This window comes from Malania oleifera, chromosome 8 (genome assembly GCF_029873635.1).
Source record: "Malania oleifera isolate guangnan ecotype guangnan chromosome 8, ASM2987363v1, whole genome shotgun sequence".
Classification (NCBI taxonomy): Eukaryota; Viridiplantae; Streptophyta; class Magnoliopsida; order Santalales; family Ximeniaceae; genus Malania; species Malania oleifera.
The window spans coordinates 93,172,426-93,195,856 of NC_080424.1; the positions used below are offsets into that span (position 1 = coordinate 93,172,426).

General features: G+C 35.9%; 1 protein-coding gene across 1 annotated transcript in view; it reads right to left on the minus strand.

Moving 5' to 3' along the window:
• Window positions 1-679: 679 nt before the first annotated feature.
• LOC131162474 (exocyst complex component SEC3A) overlaps window positions 680-23,431 on the minus strand; it is a 56,282-nt gene continuing 33,530 nt past the window's right edge. Inside the window, exons 19-25 of the mRNA XM_058118999.1 lie at window positions 22,379-22,460; window positions 19,361-19,458; window positions 19,111-19,219; window positions 18,911-18,979; window positions 4,979-5,044; window positions 4,810-4,899; window positions 680-981 (exon numbers count right to left, since the gene is read on the minus strand). Coding sequence (XP_057974982.1) covers window positions 871-981; window positions 4,810-4,899; window positions 4,979-5,044; window positions 18,911-18,979; window positions 19,111-19,219; window positions 19,361-19,458; window positions 22,379-22,460 — 625 coding nt within the window. The 3' untranslated portion in view covers window positions 680-870. The remainder of the gene's footprint in view (window positions 982-4,809; window positions 4,900-4,978; window positions 5,045-18,910; window positions 18,980-19,110; window positions 19,220-19,360; window positions 19,459-22,378; window positions 22,461-23,431) is intronic.

Genomic DNA, 23,431 nt, shown 5'->3' on the forward strand with positions numbered 1-23,431 from the left:
TTGGAGCTGAGTCAGAAACGTGGTAAAATTATCTCTCCATTAATCTCTTCATTATAAACTTCCATGTGTATTTATTTTATTTTATTATGATTTAAATTCCAAGCCTATAAAAGGAGGGTTGTGGAAGATGTAATGTAGAGAGAGCACAGAGTAGCTCAGAGAGAGCAAAGAGGAAGAAGAGAAGAAGAGAGAGAGAGAGAGAGAGAGAGAGAATTGTAATATTTTCTGACGAGTTAGTTAATACTTGGTGTGTGCTCCGTGGACGTAAGTCGTTATTAACTGAACCACGTAAAAATCTTGGTGTCACTTTTATCTGAATGCTCACAGGTTCCTAACATTTAGTATTATACATGCTCCGTTCCTAGGAACATATTCAATTTTATGAAAATCAACGAGTGAAATGATCATTGCTCATGAATATGAGAATTGCTCTTTTAAGGAGTCGTTATTAGGCAAATGATTATATATATATATGTTGGGCAATCCAGGTCAATATACCTGTTACATAGAATAGCACCAAACTTAGCAGTTGCTTAAGTTAATACCACTTTCTTCCTTGTATTCCCATACCTTATTGCATTCTTTTTTCCATTCCTGAGATGCAAATTCCTATTTCTTTTGTTCAGGGTCAACATGGAATTAACTGAAAATTGATGAGAAATAAAGAACGCGACTGTCATTTGACCATAAACACTTAATTTATCTTTTTAAAGATTCTACATGGTACAAACATGGGGTTTATTCACCCCAAGTTACTAAAATTTGAAGCTGTGCAACAAATCAAGCTATAGGGAAAATTGAAGGCACAAAAAAAACATAAAAAAAATGATTACAACCTAACCTACAATGAAAATTTCAAAATTATACGCTCTACATGGAAGCCAGAAGATCTCTCATTTCAGCTACAGATGGGATATTCTCCGTAGGGTAGATCTTAGCAACAAGCTGCGCAAAGCTATCATACTTGTCCAGAAACTCCTTCTGCAGCAGAGAAAAAAAAAAAAAAAAAAGAGAGAACAGAAAGCTCATTTAGTTTGTTATATACCTTATTTTCTCTTCCCAAATTAGTATATTTAATTTCTGTCCCAATATTTGAAGCCTCAAAAACCAAGCTCAAACATCACTACTCAATACTTCTACAAGACTAAAAATGAACTTCAGATGGGTAAGGGTGAGGGTGTGCGCACGTGTTAAACGAGTCAACAGAAAACAATAAGAAGAATTTTAGAATTTGAATACACACGGATTGCTGCTCTTCTTGAGGAACATTCAATGTAGTAGATATGAATGTTGACAATTTTTGGTGCATAAACCTCCTAGGGAAAATTAATTTATGCAAGTTATAAATATACACAGGTTTCATTGCGAGGCGGCTCAAGTTTGATATACATATTTTTGGTTTAAGCAAAAACTTGCAGTGCAGATTTGCTGTAAGTTGGATAAAAATAGATGGAGGGGCTCTGTTTAATTGAATTTTGAGCCTTATTTTATATTAGTTGTGGCTTGTAATTTTTGTTCAGGGCATTGAGTATATTATTGAACAATAAAAAATTTATAAAAAAAAAAAACTGAGTTATGATTTTCTTGTTTAAATATCAATTTATCTAGATATTTTTTTTTAAAAAAAATACTATAAATAATGCAATTTTATTCAATTATGGTTGAACTTACTATATATCTTGATATATAGGAATGGAATGGAACAAGATAGAATGAAATCATTTTTGTTAATTGCAAAAGAAATATATCAAGGAAGATAAGAGAGAAAATTACAATATAGATGAGGACAAGAGATCCTCATTGCAGGGAAACAAAAAATGCAAAAAGAAATTAAAAAAAAATAAGAATAAAGGAAGAAATAACTAACAAACCATAATTGAGCAAACCACTCTTTAAACCCTCACCTTCATGATTGATAGACCTCCAAAGCTATGCTAATTTCCACCAACTTTTATTCGCTATTCTTGTTCCATCCAATCAAACTTCATTTATCAGCCAACCACTACCATTCCATCCAAAAGATCTTGGGCTGCAACATCTAGCTCACTAATCTTGTCCATAGGAGTTGGAAGAATCCCACACTTATATCTATTAACTACAGCCAAATTTTCACACAAACCACCCTCCTCAAAAATTGATGCACTATCTAAAACTTCAAGCAGAGATGGGCACATAAGAAATATACCCCAGTGCATCAAAGAAATCAGAAGGATAATCCAAAATTTCATGAATTTCATCCGACACTATCATCACAAGCCAAGTCACCATTAAATTCCCAATCCCTTTATGAGATATCCCCTCAAAATTCTCCTTCTGATTACCTTGAGAAAACATAAAAATTCCCAGCATCATCTGCTTTTAATAATTTGCCTCCTTGAATGTTAGAATTCATGCAATTGTTTGCAATCATATTTTTCTTACCTTCCCCTTCTTTGCAGATCGTCACTCGTACACCTTTGTAAACCATAGCTGTCTTTCATTTATTTCCATTCTGTAAATTCCCAGAATTATTAACCTCTTGACATGAACCATAGTTAAAATTCTCATCGTTCTCTCCTCCATGTGATTGAGTTTCATGCTCCACCTGAGAGATTGCCCTTTTAGTGTCTTTGACTATGAACTCCATTCTCAAACCATTATCCCCTTCCAAAAGATTCTGCTCATGCTTCTAATTATTGGACCATAAGAACCTTCTTGGGCTTCCTACTATCTAATCCACCACTAAAAGAAACCAATCCACCACCACCCGGGGGGCCCTTATTAGGAAATATGTAGACCCTTGGGTTTTAGTGCGTGGCTATTGGGCTTTAACAGCAACATTTGAAGAATCAGCTTGATTTTTTAATTGGCCTAACTCAAAATCAGAACAGCTCTATGTTTTCTCCAAAATGCTATTTGAGTCTGAAGCATTCAAACATTGGGCCTTTTCAAGAGCCTGCCCCAGTTTAGATTCTCCATTTAAATTTTCATTTCATTCCATTCCATTCCTACGCTAATCCATTATGCAAACCAAACATGACATTAACTCTTTTTACAAAAGTTGCCTTATTTTCAAATGATAAGAGATATTTATGTCTATAAAATATTTACATTATTCATACTTCTATATGTAGAATAGATATTTATCAGACATGATCACTGAATGGATACACACAAACAAAATTACATAGCGCGGGAGAAAGTATACTGGACAAAGGGAAGACGACTAAGGTAAATGTGGAAAAAAAATTGAATCACTTTTCGGATATGAAATATGAGAAAATAATGTGTAGTAAATAAGTGGATATCATGTCGATATATTTGACATTAGAGATATGAGATAAAATGTATAGGGATAAGAAAAAGTAGAGGGGAATACTAACAGGGTGTAATAAACGAGGAGAAGGAGACTAAGGATAAGAAAAGGAAAATAAAAGGTCTAGTCCCTTGCATGCAAAAGACTTTATATTATAACAGCAGTAAAAAAGAACAAAGGGCAAAGGCTAAAAAAGTGTTGTCCTCGCACTTTTATACATAATATCATAATTGGGCAATGACATATCACCACAATGGTTGGCCACTGGCCAGATTTTGTAGATAGAGTAAACAAGATGACGCGTAATCCATGCAATGCTCCTGTTGGGAAAAAGGGAGGTTATACATCAACATCCTGTCTAGTTCTAAGTTTGGGCTACCTAGCGTGGCAAGACTGCATTTTCCCAACAAAAATCTAGTCAATAACTACATATCGTAGGAAGAAAATTATGGCCTAGGGGAAAAATATTAAGGGCAAAAAGGACGAGATAAATAGAATCACATAGAAATTTTTTCACGTGCCCAGTATTCGATCGCTAACATTTTGACTACCCATGCGTGTGTGACCCACAGTTCTTTATGACAATTCTGTGTGGGTCCTCTGACATGGATATTTAGTTATTTCCAACACACATACCCAGCACATGGTAGAATTTCTCATTTTCCCAACAAAAATCTAGTCAATAAATACATATCATAGGAAGAAATATCATGGCCTTGGGGAAAAACATTAAGGGCAAAAAGGAAAAGAGATAAATATAATCACATCTGAATAAATTATTTCACAATCCCAGAATTTGGTTGCTAACATTTCGACTGCCCATGCATGTGTGACCCACAGTTCTTTACAACTATTCTGTGTGGGTCTATGACACGGATGTTTAGTTATGTCCAACACACAAATACTCGGCACATGGTAGAATTTCTCATTGCTTCTGGTGTGGTACGCGAGTATTATAGGATAAGATGGTATGGTAAATCGTCTTGTCACTAACATATGAAGGACTTTTTTATCCTTAAAAAATTGAGGGGGTGGGGGGAACTGGATCAAACAGTATGTATTCTTACACATATATATAGAGTATATATTTTAATTCTAAAAAAACAACCAATTTTAATTTTAATTTCCAAGCCCTTTCTAGCAGACTCTTTCACTTTCACTTTATAGCTGTAGTTTAATGCATTGGTTTTTGGTAAATTTGTGGTTGTAGGAGGAAGAGATGATTACTATGTTTGAAAGTTGAAACCTAATGTCCAATTACCATACAGTCATACAGCATATATTGAAAATCTAAAAATACAGCCAATTTTAATTTTAATTGCCAGGCACTTTCTTCCAGACATTTCCAATTTATAGCTTTAGTTTGATGCATTGGCTTTTGGTAGTCATTGGAGGAAAAGCTGATTATTGATTTGAAACCTAAGTTCCACTTACCATACAGGTAATGAACTTTCAACAAAGCTAAACAATTATTAAACCCCTGAAAATGCTATCAGAGAGCAGTACCAACTTACCTTGCATTTATCCCATAATGAAGGCAAAAGTTCTTCTGAAGTTAAGTTCTTCTGCAATCTCTTATACATTGCAGCAATTGACTTGTCGACCTGTACAAGGGAAGGTATGATAGTTTAGACAGAGCATGTTTGATGCAAGAGACAGAATTTTCAGAACTGCACTACTCACCCCAGATAAACTGGATTTTAACATCTTCCGGAGATCCATTTTTGATAATCCGATTTGGAAAGGAATCTGAAATTTGTGGCAAAAATATTATCAATAATGGTATACAGTAACATTATGATTACATGCATCAAAAGTTCTTAACTAGCCTCTAAACTTGAAGGTGACAATAATACATAGTAGAATTGCAGTACTTAAGAAACTGCTCGAACTATGCAGATATAAATATACAAACCATTATAAAATTTCTTATTCAAAGACAGATGTGGATGTTAAGCTATTTACAAACCATTATAAACTTTCACCTGGTGATTTGGTACATATGGGAAGATAATACCATGGGTACAGTTCCATAGAACTAATAAGTAGAGACTAGATAGCACTGAATGACATGAACTTACCTTTATAGCATTTTTTAAACCATTTATACCTGCTAGATTACTTCAATCACCACATTTCTCAAAACACACACAATGAAACAATGGACCTAAAAGATGATGAAGCAGAAATTTGGTACTGGATGAAACCAGGGAAATATTTGTAATTTAGCACACCCACCATGCACAGGCGTTTCTAAAGATGCACGTCTCAATGCATTTTGAGCCTAAATGCCCCAAGGTGTAATTTGAAATGCACATATCTTAAAATGCATATGCATTTGATAGCTGGGTATATGTCTCGACGCAAAGTTGTTCCTTTTTCGGCTCAAATCCTAAGCCCTACACAGTGGGATGTCTACTAACCTATTTTTTCAAATATAAAAATATAAAAGAAAGGGTAAAAGGCATTGACCTCCCCCGAGGTTTGGCAAAAAGATACTGACCTTCCCTGAGGTTTCAAGAATTCTACAAGCCTCTATTGAGATTGGCCAAAAAGACACAAACCCCTTGTATTTTGCAGAAAGCAGTCCTGCTTCCTGTGAAGAATCTTCTCGCCCCCTCAGTCGATCTTCTCACCAGACAACTGGGCCCTCTTTCACTCTGACCAATCAAGGATGACAACTCAAAAGATCCTGTCCTGCTGTTTGTTCATGCAACCTTCAGACCATGGGCCCCTGCCTCCCGCGGAAAATCTTCTTGCGCCCTCAGTCAATCTTCTTTGGCAAGAAGACTACACTCACAAAACAACTGGACCCTCATTCATTCTGGCCAATCAAGGATGACAATTCTCTCTCTCCCCCCCCCCCCCAAGTCCAACAGATGAGCTGCTTCCCTAACCTATTTCTTTTTTCTTTCTTTTGCAATCAAATTTGCAAGACAAAAATGGTCTACACGTGATTTAATAATTATGTTTTTTATTTTTTTTCTTCATTCTATTTGTAGTATTTTAATTTTTAATTTTTTCTAATATATTTATTTTATACGCACTCTCTCTCTGTCCAACAGATGAACTGCTGTCCCTACACTTTTTCTTTTTCATTTCTCTTGCAATTTTCCATTTATGAAAGATCAAATTTGTACATAGAAAAGGTCTGCGTGTGAGTTAATAATTATGTTTTTTTATCTTTTCCTTTATTCTAATTGTAATATTTTAATTTTTATTTTTCTACTATGTATAAGTTTATTTTATACATTTTTAAAATTAAAGAATGCTCTCCAAAAGACTTACAAGTCAACTCCTTGAGGCTTATGCCTTCACCTTTCAACAGCAACAAAAAAAAATTCCAATCCTGAAGTCCCACTAGGTGGGGCCGGCGATATGAATCCTTTTCCGCCAATTTATGCGATCATGGACCATTTCTTTTGACAAATTCAGGGATATTAAATTCTTACTCACTATCTCCTTCCAAATTATTTTAGGTCTATCCCTACCCCTTCTATTGCCCCCCACAATAACTAACTCACTCTTCCTCACTGGCGCACTATCTGCCTACGTTGCAAGTGTCCATACCATCTGAGTCGTCCCTCCCTTATCTTATTTTTCATAAGAGCTACACCTAACTTACTGCAAATATGTTCATTTCTTAATTTATCTTTCAATATTATACCACTCATCCATTTAAGCATTCTCATCTCAAAAACTTTTACTTTTTGGATATTATGTTTTTTCGTCACCCAACATTCTGATCCATATAGCATAGATAGTCTTATAGCAGTCCTATAAAACTCCCCTTTTAATTTTAAGAGTATTCTACGATCACAAAGCACACTTGAAGCACTTCTCCATTTTACCCAACCTGCTTTAACTCTATGCATTATATCATCTTCAATTTCTCTTTCAGCTTGCATAATAGATCCAAGGTATCGAAATCTACAAGTGTTATTTGCTTCTTCATCATCAAGTTTAATTTTGTCTTCAATATTCCTCCTACCATTACTAAAATTACATTTCATATATTCTGTTTTGTTTCTACTTATCCTAAAGCCTCTAGATTCCAAAGTTTCTCTCCATAATTCTAACTCAGCCTATACTCCGTCCCTAATTTCATCAATTAATACAATATCATCAGCAAACAACATACACCATGGAATCTCTTTTTGAATACTCTTAGTTAGTTGGTCCATCACTAAAGCAAAAAGATAAAGGCTCAAAGAAGATCCTTGATGTATACCAATGGTGATTGGAAATTCTCTAGTTTCCGCATGTAGTCCATACACTGGTCATTACTCCATTGTACATATCATTAATGATATCACTATATACCTGCTACATACACTTTTTTTTTTTTTTTTTTTTCTAAAACCCACCATAGATCTTCCCTAGGTATCCTATCATATGCTTTCCCTAGGTCAATAAATACCATATGCAAGTCCCTCTTCTTTTCCCTAAATTTTTCCATTAATCTTCTTAAAAGATATATAGCTTATGTGGTAGATCTCCCAGGAATAAAACCAAATTGATTTTCTGAGACCTTCGTTTCTAACCTTAATCTTTGTTCAACTACCATTTCCCATAGTTTCATCGTATGACTCGTAAGTTTAATTCCATGATAGTTATTAAAATTTTGAATATCTCCTATATATAGGTATTAAAGTATTTTTCCTCCATTCATCTAGCATTTTTCTTAGTTTTTATAATTGTATTAAATAAATTAGTTAACCATACAATTCTGTTATCACCTAAGCATTCCAAACTTCAATTGGGATGTTTTCTGATCCTATAGTTTTCTCATTTTTCATCTTTTTTAGTGCAAACTTAACTTCGTTAACTCTAATTTTGCAAATAAATCTCATATTTTTAGTCTTTTTATCATTTGACAATTCTAAGTTTAAGCCTTCTATTTGGTTTCATTAAACAACTTACTAAAGTAACTTTACCATTTTTTTTAATGTCTTCATCCTTAAACCAAGACAATATCATCCTCACTTTTTATACATTTTACATTTCCTGTTAGATGGGAAAAGAAAGAAACCAAAGGGCTAAAGAAGCTCAAGTCTATAGACTGGGGGAACAAAATTTGAAGATAAAATCCCATTTCACCTGTTCTTGTCCAATGCCTACTTGGGATGGCCACACATGAATTTCAATTGTCATAATTTTGTCAAAGTATTGCTTCCAATAAATAGAAAACACCCTAGGGAAACACAAGAAAAGAAAGCTCCATATTACCTTGAAAAGAAAGGGCCCACATCCTACAAAACCTTAATAGAGCTCAAACAAAGGGAGGCGAATATTTGCCTTCTTCCAAGTCTCCAATCAGCTGCCTCCCTAACCCCCATCCACAATTGAAGTGGCACAAGTTGCATTAAAGTCCCCAACTAATATTTAGATCATTCAACAACTACCTAAACATAGTAATCAATAATGCCATTTTTCCAAATTATATAATGTTTTTAACAGGATAATCCCCAAGGGGTGTACTAGTTCTCAACCGGGTTGCATGCAAAGTATGTCAAGTACTGAACAACCTGGAAAAAATGCACTTAGCTAACACTCTGTACCCCCACTTTAAGAACCACCCTTACCTATAAAGAACAACATACATATAACAAACAATAGTTATCACATGATGATGTAGCATTTGATCAAACTTCAGTGGGCTAGCACTACTAATTTCAGGCATTCATGGAGGAAAGGTTGAATAAAGGGGGGACAGCTTTCAAAAAAAAACTTATGACAAGGACGGATCTTAGAAGTTGTTCCAATACAGGTGACGAATAAAGGTAGGATATGGTTTATGGTCAAAGGGGTAAGCTTTTAGCAATGAAAGTGGACTTTTTGCCAGCAAAATGTCTACACAGTGGTGTTAGGAGCAAAGGATGAACAAGAGAGTAGAAGGTGAAGAATACAGAACATTAGTCACTCAGGCCTTCATATCAAGGAAAACAAGAGAGAACTTTCAAACTAAAGAAGACAATATGTCCTCAAAACTAAGACTAGGAAAAGGACAGAAAATCAAAACGACTTGTTCAAAACACCCTTCTTCAAACCCTTGTGATCATAGTTATGGAGCATTTCCAATTATCTAGTTCCCCTTGCTCCATCATCTCAACCTTTTCCCCATCCAACCAGTTGATATTTTTTATTAAATGAATGACCTAACTCAAATATAGGTCTCTCCCTCTATTTATAATAAAAATCAAATACATTCTAATGACCATAATGCCCTCACTAACTCTCGTTAATTAACCTAATAGTAATGCACTTAATAATAATACTAAAAGATTAAAATAACCATTAACACTCTCCCTCAAGTTGGAACATAGATATCATATGCTCCTAGCTTGTTACAATAAATTTAACATGACCACCCAAAGTTTTGGCAAACAAATCAACAAGTTGCATATCGGACTTCAAGTAACTGGTAGTAATGAGCTTCTGCACAGGTTTCTCCCGAATAAAAATGACAATCAATTTCAATGTGTTTCGTTTGCTCATGGAAGATTTAGTTGGAGGTAATATGAAGCGCAACTTGATTATCATACGTCAACTCCGTAGACAAAGAATGTGGAAAATTCAATTCTTTCAACATTTTCTTTAACCAAACAAGTTCACATGTAATGTGAGCCATAACTCTATTCTCTAACTCAACACTTGACCTGGCCACCATAGTTTGTTTCTTACCCTTTCAAGAAACCAAATTAGCACCAACCAAGATACAATACCTGGTCGTGCATCTTCGATCAGAAGGCAACTTGCCCCAATCTGCATCTATATATCACTGAATGTGAGTCTGACTCTAATCTCAATATAAAAGACCACTCCTAGGTGCACCTTTGAGATATCTCAAGATGTGAATTACTACGTCCCAATGAGTCATCTTCTAAGAATTTAGAAATTGACTCACAACACTTGTTGTGAAAGATATGTCCAGCCGAATGACTGAGATAATTCACATTTCCAACAAGTCTCTGGTATCGCCTAGGATTAGGCAATAAATCACCCATATCCAGCACTAACTTGCTGTTTAAATCGGTTTGGATCCCAACAGCCTAGTCTCATCCAACAAATCAAGGATACTTCCTCTGTGACAAAACAGTTCCCATACGAGATTTGGATACTTCTATATCCAAGAAGCAATTTCAACAAACCCAAATTTTTGGTTTGAAATTTAGTACGTAGAAATTGTTTAAGGTTCTGAATACCTTGACCATCATCACCTGTAATTATAATGTCATCCACATACACACTAAGAAGGATCCTACTCGAGTAAGTATGACAATAAAACAGAAAGTGATCCAATGCACACCGTCATAGTCCAAACTCATATACTACAACACTGAATCGACCAAACCATGCTCTGAGAGACTGTCTTAGACCATATAGTGCCTTCTTGAGCTAACATACTAAGTCTCACTCTCCTTGGGCAACAAATCCGGGTGATTGCTCCATACAAACCTCCTTATCAAGATCACCATGCAAGAAGGCATTCTTCACATCTAATTGATGTAGAGGCCAATACAAGTAGTGGCCAAGGAGAAGAACAAACTATGCAAGTTTGGAAATATGGGAAAAAGTGTCAAAATAATCCAAATCATACAACTGAGTATACCCCTTAGCAACAAGATGTGCCTTCAAGCGAGCCACAAAGTCATTAGGGTTGACTTTCATGTGTATAACTAGAGACAACCAACCACAGACTTGTCAAGAGAAAGAGATACCAAGCCTCAAGTATCATTGTGTTGTAAAACATTCATCGCTTCAATCATGGCATTCCTCCACCTAGAGTGTGCTAAGGCTTCCCAAACATATTTAGGAAGGGCAACAGATGATAGAGTAGTTGTTGGCCTTACAAGGCTTAACATCTTATTTTGATGCTAACAAACAAGTAGAACTTAACATATTTGATGAGTGATGATATTTCAAATCTCGCATATGTGAAAGCAAAGTCAAGTACTCACAAGGATTAAATTGAAGGTTATATTTCAAAGGAACATGATCATATGAAGCTTAAAGAATAATTAAAGGAATGGATGATATATTAAAGCTTGACGTCTATGAGAGGATGAACTTGATATGATAGCTTGAAGAAATGATGGACCCAAAGCATGGACATACATGAAGACTTCAAGAGAAGAAAGATTTAGAATCTTAAGGAAATTTAATGTAAGTACTTCAAGTAAATTCAATATGGATGCATGAAGCTCTTAGGATTAATTACATGGACCTAAATACCTTTTAACATACTTGGAAAATATTTTTATAAGGTCCGAAGTTGTTTCAAAAAGGTTAAAATTGTTTTTGGAATGAAAAAGCACTAAAATGGGATTTTTTCAAATTCAGTTAATTTTTATACATCCATATTGATGAGCATTTTTCTCTATCAAAAACTCATTATTTTAAGAAGTGTTCAACATTAAAGTTATAGGATTTTCTCTTAGCTTTCTTTTGACACCAAGAACGTTAAATTTGGAGCTATATGCAAAAAGTTATAATCAAATTACTGAAGAGGGGTCAAAACTATCAGCAACACAGTAATCCGATCTAGTCAGTCGGCTGACCAGAATGAACTGTGTTCAGTCAGCCAGTTGACCAGTTAACAGAATTGAAATTTGGGAGACATAAAGCATCTAGTCGCCTGTCCAGTCGGCTGACCCTGCATAAACACCCTCCCAGCTGCCTGGTCAGCCAACTGACCCTACGGAAATTTAAAATTTGGCCTCCAACGAGATAATTCTAAAAATTAGTTTTTTAAATCTAAATGTAATGAAAACTTAGGGGATACTCCAAGTCACTTGGGGATCAAGTAACATACTTTTTAAAGTTTATAAATAAGCCTCAAAGATCATTGAAATTAAGAACCAAGAACCAAGAATCAAAATCAGTCATCAAACTCCTTCAAGTGCTCTCTTCATTGAAAGGCTCTTTTGCTCATACCTTATGCACGAATTCAACTGAGTTTTTGCTGATTTTCTTCCACCGAAATTGTGCTACAAATTATAAATCTTTCAATCATTGAAAGAATTAATCGGTGATATACTTCCTTGAACTTCAAATTAAAATTTCATATTGTTATTTACTTTGAAGTATACTAGTTCGTAAATTGTACTAATCAGCTCTTTGAGGAACAAACTCTTTGTACACATCTATTGGTTGTATCTTTTATAGTTCTTAGATGATTCGAGGTGTTCGGATCGTTGGCTAAGCGAGGTGATATCGCTTAGAGAGGTGCCGCTCTAGTCTATTTGAAGGAGTGACCGAGTGAGGGTATATCGCTTGGAGAAGGCGGGCTCTAGCCTTAACAAAGGAGTGTGTAAAGGTTTGTTCCACCCGTTAACGGAACAGGTTTAGTGAATCCTTTGGTGGTTTTGCCAAAGGCGAGGACATAGGCTGTGTTGAAGCCAAACCTCATAAAAACCTCCGTCTCACTCTTTCTTTCCCTATTCTTTACTTTCAGTACATATACAATTGCGTGGATGATTTAAATTTAAAAATCATATAAACTACGTATATTTGGAAATCAAGTAAACTTTAAGTTTAATTTTGATTTGGGTTGCGGAAACCAAAAGGGAGTACGTTGGTTGAACCATTCTTTGCGGAAACCATACGGGAGTACGTTACTTGGCTAAACATCCCAACGATAAATAAACTTAAGAGTTTATTTGAATTTTGAAGTTTGGAAAGAGTAATTGGATTTTATATTGAAGAAGGAATTTCATATATACAGGGCTTTGTTCAAAGTCATATTCACCACAGGGCTAAAAACATCAAAAGCTGAAAATTACGTATATTATATTGATTGTAATTGAATGGTATAAAACTTGAGATTAATTGAATAGCGTTTATATTCCAAGAGATCTAAATCTTGAATCTTACATCAATCTAATAGTGTTGCAGTAAACTTATATTTGGCAAACAAATTGATTGTTGGTTTGAGCATTGTGATTGATTGGCTTGACTAGTTTAATTATTTGTGTGGTTGAAGATTGAATGTTTTATTAGTTGTCTTGTTGATTGTTTAAAAGAAACCGAGTTCTTGTTTGATTGACAAAACAAGATAAACAAGTAAAAGAATTGGTTAAATATTAAAAGAAGTTAAGGACTTTAAAAAGAACTAAAACAGAAGTTTTAAAAGCCAATTCACCCCCCCTCTTGGGAAGCTATCCTAATTTCAGTAGCAACAAAACAAAAATAGGAGGGTGATAAGAAGTTATAGCTAACTTGGAGATGAGATGTTGTGCATATGTGCATTTACCTTTTCAAACAGCAATGAGAGGATTAACATCATGGGAAATATGATCATTAGTCGAGAAAATCAAAGGCGTGGTAGTAGAAGCTAGAGGGGACTCTTTCCCTTGGAGCCACCATCATAAATACGCTTGCCAATTAGGACGATCAACACGATGAGGACTCAAACTACATGGAGACACAAGTGGTTGATTGGGTAAGGACAGCAAACTAGAATTTGGAAGATTAGGCAAAGGAAGAGACTCATTGAGATTCGAAGCGCTTAGGGACTGAATGTAGTAATGTGCAGACTCAAAGAAGGTAACATCTGCAGAAATAAAGAAGTGATGCAGAGTAGGACTATAACAATGATATCCCTTTTGAGTATATAGGTAACTCAGAAAGACAAATTTTATAGCACGATGATCCAACTTATCCACACCATTTTGTTGACTGTGGGCACAGGATGATTGATGAACAATACCAAATTGAGTCATATAAGTAGTAAATTGAGAGCACTAAAATACTCTTTAGATTTATCACTTCAAATTATTCGAACTGGCAAACCAAATTGAGTCCTTATTTCAAAAGAAAAGGCATTAAATATATGAAATAACTCGGAACGATCTTTTATTAAATATAGCCAAGTCATCCTTGAATAATCATCCACAAAGGTTACAAAGTAATGGAAACCCAACTCGGACACAACTCTATTAGGACCCCAGCATTAGAATAGACTAACATGAAAGGGCTTGCAGCCCGCTTATTGACTCAAGAAGCAAAAAGGACACGATGATGCTTCTCCAATTGACAAGACTCACAAATAAAACTAGACACAGAACTCAAATTAGGAAGTAGACGTTTCAACTTTTCCAACGAAGGATGACCAAGGCGACAATGAATTTGAAGACGTGTGGCAGCAGCAGTGTAGACGGTAGAAGAAGATAGCGGTTCAAAGTGATAAAGTCCACTTGCTTCACGACCTCCGCCAATCGTCTTCCTTGTCTTCAATAATCACAAAATTAGGGAAGATCGTTACTGAACAAGTCATGGATTTGATAATCTTGCTAATGGACATAAGATTGAAAGGAAACTTGGGATATACAAAATCGAAGGAAGAGAAATAGAAGAAGTGGAATTTACAATCTCAATTCCCTTAACAGTAGTGGGGGATCCATCAACAAGAGTTAACAGCGTAAGTTTTCAAAATACTGGAGAGTAGAGAAGAAATTAAATACACCAATGATATGATTAGTGGTAGTGGAGTCTATAACCAAAGGACTAGGGCAAGAAGTACTGGGTGATAGGCATGTTGTGGGATTACTTGTTTGGGCAAGAAATTCAATGGAAAGTGAAGCTTGTTATGATGCCCGATATTTCTAGAACTTGGAATACTCTTCCTTTGACGGATATAATACATTGCCTCCCACTTGGCCCCAACGATGTGGGGTTGGTGGTGGCTGCATTGCAACACATGAAGATTTATCGTGGAGATCCCAACATTGCTCAATAGTATGATTACCTTGTACACAATGAGTGTAGTTGCGAGGAGTGCCTTTACCTCGTCCATCTCTACCACCACGACCATGCAAACCACCTTGATAACTTCTGCAGTTGTTTGATAGAGAAATAGAATCACCATGCATGGCAAAGGCTATCCTTTCAAAGCCAGATGCAAGAGCAGGAGAATGTGTGTTACAGGAAGCACGAAGGACATGAGAACAAATATTGGCAAGTGGTGGCAACTCTGCACTACTAAGTATCTGAGACCAGACTGCCTCAAACTCGGGTTTAAAACCCGTTAGAACCCGAAGAACTGTCATTTGCTCCCTCAGCTTTTGCATCTCACAAATATTGACAATTATAGGTTGCACGATGTTAAGCTCCTCATGAATACGTTTCATCTCTCCAAAATAATTTGTAATGCTCCTATCTTCCTATTGTAGCTGAAAGTACTCCTAGGATAGATCATACATACGTGTAATGTTGACTACAAAAGCTTGGCATAATCCCAAATCCCCTTGTATGTATCTAGATGCATGCACATTTGTCCAATCTGGGGCTCCATCAAATTCCACAATAGGGAAACAATCAAGGCATTTTCCGGAATCCACACTTCTTTTCTCTTCTCATAAAAATTAAAAAAAAATTAAAAAAAAAAAATGGGGACCAAATTGGAGCAAGTGGTCAAATTTTCCAAATCTTGCTAAATAAACTTGAATAGCCTTAGTCCACTAAACATAATTCTTTTCATCCAACTTTTCAGTTGTTATTTGTGGTAGTGATGAAGGAAAACTATTTTTGGGATTCATAGACTCCATCCCAACACTCACAAACTAGCAACCACACCACCGTCAAACAAGAACAATCAAAACTAACCCAAATAACCACTAACGAGGTGAACCACCTACAAATTGATATAACACTACCAAAGCCCCACAAATCAACTTATGAACACTACTACTGCTCCAAGAGACTCACAAAATACCTTTATGAACATTCAGGAGGAAAAAAACAGAAAAGGTGGCTGGAATGACTCTCACAAACCAGTGTGTGGAGTCACGATTGCCGACAATCGGCCGATGCTTGAGGAGGTTTCTGACAATGGGATTTTGTAGGGTGATGGTTCAGAGGGTTCTGTTTTTAGTTAAATGGTTAGTTTGTGAACTAATAAAGGGTTGTTGTGGTTCTGAAAAGACAGCAATGGAGGTGTATTCTGGCAGCAGGTGAGTGTGGGTTGGTGACAGGGTTTAAGTTGGATCATGCTCTAATACCATGTTGAGACTTTTTATTAAATGAATACGCTAACTCAAAGATAGGTCCCTCCCTCTATTTATAATACAAATCAAATACATTCTAATGATCATAACACCTTTACTCATTCTCACTAATAACACTAACACACTTAACAATAATGCTAAAAGACTAAAATAACCATTAAGACAACCTAACTTCCTGACCCCAGAACCATTCAAGCACAAACCCATTATAACCAAACTCCAAAAATCATTGGGCCTCAACATCTCCCTCATTCACCTTCTGCTCTCAAGAAATGGGCATTGTTAAAATATTGTCCCCCTTCAATTATTATCTTGATCCCTTTGAGCCTGACCAGAGTTTCAGGAAGGATCGAAATGGAAACATCCTTTTTCTGCAATTTTTGGGCCAAATGTTCAAAAGTTTCTGGAATTTCGTCTGAAATTTTCAAAATTTTGGAAACTATGGCTGAAATTTTTGGGTTTTAAATTTAAAAACTGAATAAAGCAAATTATGCACCTTCTTCTTTTGGTTCTGAATTATTCACATTTCACAATCATCTTTTCTGACATTTTCTGAAGTTTCATTTACAATTTTCATAATTCGTTGCAAGTTTTCGTCATTTCCTTGAATCAAAATTGAAATTGCTATTGAAATCAAAGTTTCTACTGAAATTTCTGTTAAACCTCAAAAATCCCAAGGAATTTGCCACAATCTCATCATTATTAAAAAATGAGAATCCGCTCAAAATACAGAGTTGGAGTTTCTGAAACATAAGAGCACCCTCTGCAGATCGATCCAAAATTTATTTGAGCTCAAATTCATCCAATAATAAGCCATTTATGCACCCAAAGTCATTGTCAAACTCGGTAATTTTTCTAAAGAGCTCTACAGCATTCACTAGTTTTATCCCTAGAACCATTCCCCAGAACCATCTCACACTTCACAAGAGAAACTTCCATCACCATTTCTCTTAAAAAAGTTGTTGGTGTACCATTCCAAAATACAAATTTGTTTCTAAAAATATTTATGCATTTCAATACCCAATTGAATAGCCCTTGTTCAAGAGAAAAGATGAATCCAAGGTATATCCATACCCAGCACAAATTTCATCCAATAATAAACCATTGTTGCACCAACAGTCGCTATCAAACTTCCTAATTTTCGCCAACAGCCTTATCACCATCTTTACAAGTTTTATCCCTAGGATAGTTCACTAAAACCACCTCAGACTCCATAAGAGAAAAACCCCAATTATCATTTCTCCTAAAAAACCTGTTTGTGTGCCATTCTGGACTACTGCAGTGTTTCTAAAAATAATTCTGCTTTTCAATTCCAATAATAGACCATTGTTGCACCCAAAGTCGCAATCAAACTCCAAATTTTTCCTAATAGCCTAATCACCACCTTCGCTAGTTTTATCCCTAGCACCCTTCACTAAAACCAGCTCACACTCCATAAGAGAAAATTTCTCATCGCCCTCTTAAAAACTTGTTTTTATGCATTCCAATACCCAATTGAACCTTCATGCTGGTTTTTTAAAGGATCGAGGTTTTCCGATATGAAATGCGATTGGTTGGCTTTGTCAGTCTGATTGTTTGAGTTTTGTTTTATTTTTTATTTCTTTTTTCTTTCTTTTGGGAATTTCTTGTCCTCCTTTGGCATTCTTCTTTCTCTATTAAAGTTATCTTCTTTTGCTATCAAAAGAAAAACAAAAAAAACCCTCATGCCCTCATTCATGCATCTGCCACACCCAAATTTTTAACTTTTAAATCTACCTAGGAGCATCCTGAGAACTCTTTTGCATACCCCTAGTAATCATTTGAGCATACTCTACCGCAAGATCCACTTTGTGCTTCTTGAAATCACCACAATCATAATCTCCCTTGTGTGAACATGAAAATATTTTTCCACGGAGAGTCCACCTGTTCAGATGGAGTTGCTGAAACCCAGAATAGTCTGGTACTAGTCACTGAAGTGTCCCATCACCTCCATAGTGCATAGCTGGTGACTCTGATATAAGATACTCTCCAGCTCCATCATCAATCATTATGCCACCACCTTCAGAGTATTTAGCAACCCACCCTGCTGCAAACTTGAGCTGTTCCATCCTATTGCTCCGAAGAATTCTTATCAATCAATTGTGAATATTCATATCCACAGGCTTCTGTCACAGAGTGGTAGTTTATTAAGGCCACCAGGAATCACCCTAAACCTTAGTCTGCCTGACATGTGAGGAGTCACGCCCGTGCCGCGACAAGACTACCCCACATCTTGTCCAGCCGTGCTCATCCTCATCCATGGAAACACTGCAATGTCTAATGCCGCAGTTAAGGTTTCTGGAACATCATAACCTAAATTTTTTCCTGGCATTGGAAGTGGTCAAGAGCATGTAAACTGCCAATCGATGTTCCTTTTAAGATGCTTAGAGCAAACTATAAGAAGCAAGGAACCCCAAACTGCTGGCTGTAATTGTTGCAACACAGAGTTCAGTCCAATTAGACAGGAAGGGAATGAACAGAACAACAATATCTCAACTAGACAGCATTTAGGACATTCAAAGCAGCTGCCTGTTGGAACATGCATAAATTTGAAAAATGAGAAATTGTAAGCAAACACCAAAACACTTACTTCCTCTGGTGTAATTGTGTACATCAAATCTTCAATTTTTCGAGCAAATTGGAAAAGCCGTTCAAATTGCTGCAGACAGTCCAAAACATGATGTTGAGAATTATACATTTAGAACTTCCAATACACAAAGTAATTTAACTAGTGGCAATATCAAATGTATGAGTAAGAACAAGACTAGGCTGGAAAAATGGGCTGCTCACATAGTATATTATCATGCTGATATGCCGTGTGCAAGCTTGTTCATAAGCTTCGCTTGCCTGGTGATAGAATTTGGCTAAAGTCGGCACAACATTAGCTAGGTCATACAAACTGCACGCAGTTATTTCCAATCAGCACACAAACTTTATAATGCTCAGAAAAAGATCTCATCACCCTCAAGAGTACAACAACATAAAGATCAACTTAAAAGGACAGTGGAAAATTTCAAAGAAAGGAAGCATTCAAGCATACCTATTCTGAAATGCTGCATAATTCTCTAAAAGCAATATATCAGCATATTTTGGGTCAGTTTGAGCAATTTTCTCCAACGTAACAAACATTATGCTAACCTGTGAGCAAATAATGAGCTTGAATCTTATAACAAATAAACAGAAAGGGCTACAGATTCTGATTAAACACAGTAGTTGGTAACTTTAAAAATTCTTGAATTAAATGGCTAACCTACCACACAGGTCAACAGATAATAGATCCTGTATAAAGGCAGTAGTTTGGGCAGGCCCTTACATTTGATAAAGGGAAGACTCCCTCTTAAATAAGCCAATGAAAGGTTTAAATTACCCTCCAGATAAAGTATGCTAAATAAAGTACACAACAGTTTTGGTTCCTTGTTATGTATCTATGAGAGGGATGACCCTTCAAAAAATAGGAGTCCAAAAAAGTGAGGTTGCAAAACTTCAAAAAAGAAAAGGGGAATAACTCAGATTAACACCATATCACAATTCATGAAACTTATAACACTTCATGACATTAAATTTAGAGGAGCTTTCAATTCAAATAAATAGTTTACAACAAACTATGAGGTGAATCAAAGAGCACTAAATGAAAATGAAAACATTATTTCGTTTATTGTGAAGATATTTTATTCAAGGGCAAAAGACACTGACCTTCCTTGAGGTCTGAAAAAAAAGACACTAACCTCCCCTAAGGTTCCAAAAATTCCGGAGACCTCCCCTTAAGTTTCAAGAATTTTAGGGACCTCCCCTAAGGTTTACCAAAAAGACACAAACATCCCCTTCTATTATGAAAAATGACTAGGTATTTTTTTTTTTTTTTTTTCTGTTTTGGGGGGGAGGGGGGATTTTGTGCCTTTTTGGCAAACCTCAAGGGATGTCTATGACATTTTTGAAACCTCGAGGGAGGTCAATGGAATTTTTAAAACCTTAGATGAGGTCCCTGTCTTTTTGCCAAACCTCAGGGGAGGTAAGTGTCATTTTCCCTTTTATTTAATGTATGTTTTCTCTTGGCAATTCAAATTAACAAGCATAAGATTTACATAATATTCACTTCTAAACTGCTAATGCTGGTCATCTTAAAATATAGTGGACTAGTGGTTTAATTTCAGAAGCCTTATCATTCAGAGATTGTCGTCCTACCTCTAATTTCTTGTCCCATTGACATTCATGTCCATAAACCAAAATGGGACAAAAAACCAGGATTCAAATGGCAAAAAAGTTTCTCCACAGCATAATCAGTGGGAATATGAACGACAGCAGTCTTAACATATTCAGATTGAGGCTCTTCTCTGTTTTAATGGAATTCTTATTCATAGAAATCTTCCTTGGTAGACACAGTAATTATGGGAAAGGCATAGTGTTAGTAAGTCAAGATTCTTAGGAAATCTTATGCTGAAGGATAAATATCATAACCAAGAGTATCATTTTCGAGTTGAGAATGTATCTGGTGATGGCAGTTTTTTGAGTAGGCTGCTGTTTCAATTAATGGGTAAAGTACCATTCTGGGCACATGTTTGGTTCAAAATACTTCCTCCTTTCAAAACCCAATTGCACACCTTTATGACGAACAAAATCTTTCGACTACTCAAATTATCCAAATTGACTCCCTTATCATCTGAATTCCCTTCAAAACCAACAATGAAGTCCTGATTTTCAACTTCACAAGAATCAAAATTCTTAGAAGATCCCCAAACTCAATACTAGAACCCCGACTCCTATTATTCTTCTCCAAAACGGAGATGCACCACCCTCTAGAAATTTAGTAGAGCTTTGCGCAACCCATATTTTTTATTCCGCCTCCTTATCTTTCTTTAAAAATAAAAATAAAATAAATTTTCAAAGCACCTGCTTCCTCCTCTTGATCATCATAGATCTTGTTTGAAGACAATCTAAGTGCTGAACTGCCTGCATCTTTCTTCTGGTAAAAGTAGATATTAACTCCCAAAGCCTCACAGATTTTTCGAAGAGAGCCTTCTTTTACAATGGAGACCCGTAAGCATTTGGGCCTGCCCATTGGCCAAACTGAGATTTTGCCCCACTGAATATTCCACTCTCTAAACTGGCCCAATATAGATTTAAAAAAGTCTGCTCTTGGGCCTCCTTAGGCCTCCTCATCAGAGAATTTAAAAGGCAGTTATTATTCTCAAACATCCGAGCATATCTATATTAATTATCAAAAACCCAGGCCCAGCGCACCCAACCTTCACCATCTCGTCATCCATGCAAGCAATCCTAGACACCTCTGGTCTAGCCTCCTCTGCCAAAACCTTTTCCCTCAGCAACGTCAATTATCATGCATAGTTGTCAACAAGGTCTCCTCTTGCATCTTCCTCCCGCAAGAAACACACACCACCTCCGGAACATCCTTAGGGATGGATCAAATTCTATTCTTAAGAATCAAACGAACTCCATCATTAGGAATCGAGCATGCAACAACCTCAGGAATCGATCAAATTCCATTAACTTCAGATTTTCCTGATACTATCTGACTCTAGGATTGTTACTCATTACTCTTGTTACTATCAACTCCATCAATGCTCGACAGACAAGAACTCACCAAAGCTTCAAACTCTTTCCCAAACTGAGACCACTCGTCGCATTTGAATCCTTCAGGGACAAAGATAGAATATCTTTTGCCTCTGCTCAAACAAACAAGAAAATAATTGACGAGTACACCATATGATATAAAAATTATACCATACTACATGAAGTATGATATTTCTGATCAAAGCAGGGCAGGCCAGTGTCTGCGGCTCCTGGCCTCCCACCATAGCGGAATTTATGGAGCGTCAAATGTACACAACCTTTGCACGTGCAGTGAGGCTGTTTTGGCAACTCAAACCCGCACACCCAGGTTGCAACAAGAATCAATAACTCACTAAGGCTTTACCTAAACTACATGTGCTTCATTTTTCTTCTTTCAATTTAGGCTTCACTAGAATCATATTAATTTTCTGATGCACCGTACTGATCAACACAGCAATAGGAACATGTTTGCAAAAAGGCAAATACTAACAAATTTCGTGTATGCTTGATCAACCAAATCCCTGGATTGTCCCTGGATGTACTGTTCCATTCGGGTTGCAAGAGTTGCAAATCTGTTCAGAACAGTATAACAGATACAAAAGACATTTGTTATAAAAGGGAACCAAAAAAAATATAAAGATAAATGAAGAATGAAATATAAACTAAATATTATAGCAATTTAGAAACTGAATTTCATGACATGCACATAACATAAAATTAAAAGTGTAGGATTATTTTCAAGGTAATTAGACCAAATGGAAACTGATTTGGCTGCCTCTAATCTTATCCAGAAAAGTATGCAATCTCTAAAAATAAGCAAACCATTTAAAAGCATGATGGAATTTTAGAAACGAAAAAAAAAATCAGCAAAAGGAACCAGTGAATTCAAACAAAAAGAACATATGTAAGGGAAGATTCTAAATGGAGTCCACACAGTCCAAAAATTCGACTAGATGCATATATCTGAATGATTAAAAAGATAAAAAGCTCACACTTTTAGTCATCACTGCAAAATATATTGCTATAAAAATGAAGACTCTTGCAATTCAAAACTGCAAGTGAAAACTGATGTTAAATAAAATTTTTCCTTGGAAATGATAATTGAAATCATAGGAAGTGCAAGATATAGAAACCAGAAAATCGCTACTGCTAAGATGGAAAAAAAAATAATTGGAGGCATATTATATATAGTACTAACAGAAATTTGATGTACAGAATGCAGCATACTGACAGTTGTACATTACTCTACCAACAAAATAATACTCGAATATAATAAAAAAATTATTAGAAAATAAAAGTTACAAAATTATTGGAGGAAAACCTATATCCCCTAGGAAGCCCATCCACAAGCTTAGGAAGGTTTAGGAAATAGCGTGTATGGAGGACCACCTCATACTTTTTTTTAATGACTAACTTTAGTATTTGTAATTATGTGTTTAGTTGCGTCATATTTGTAAATACGTGTTAGCTGTATTAGTTTTTTAAGTGCAGGACATGCAAGTTGAGTTGCTTTGAATTCAGACTACAGCAGTTTCCCTGTCTG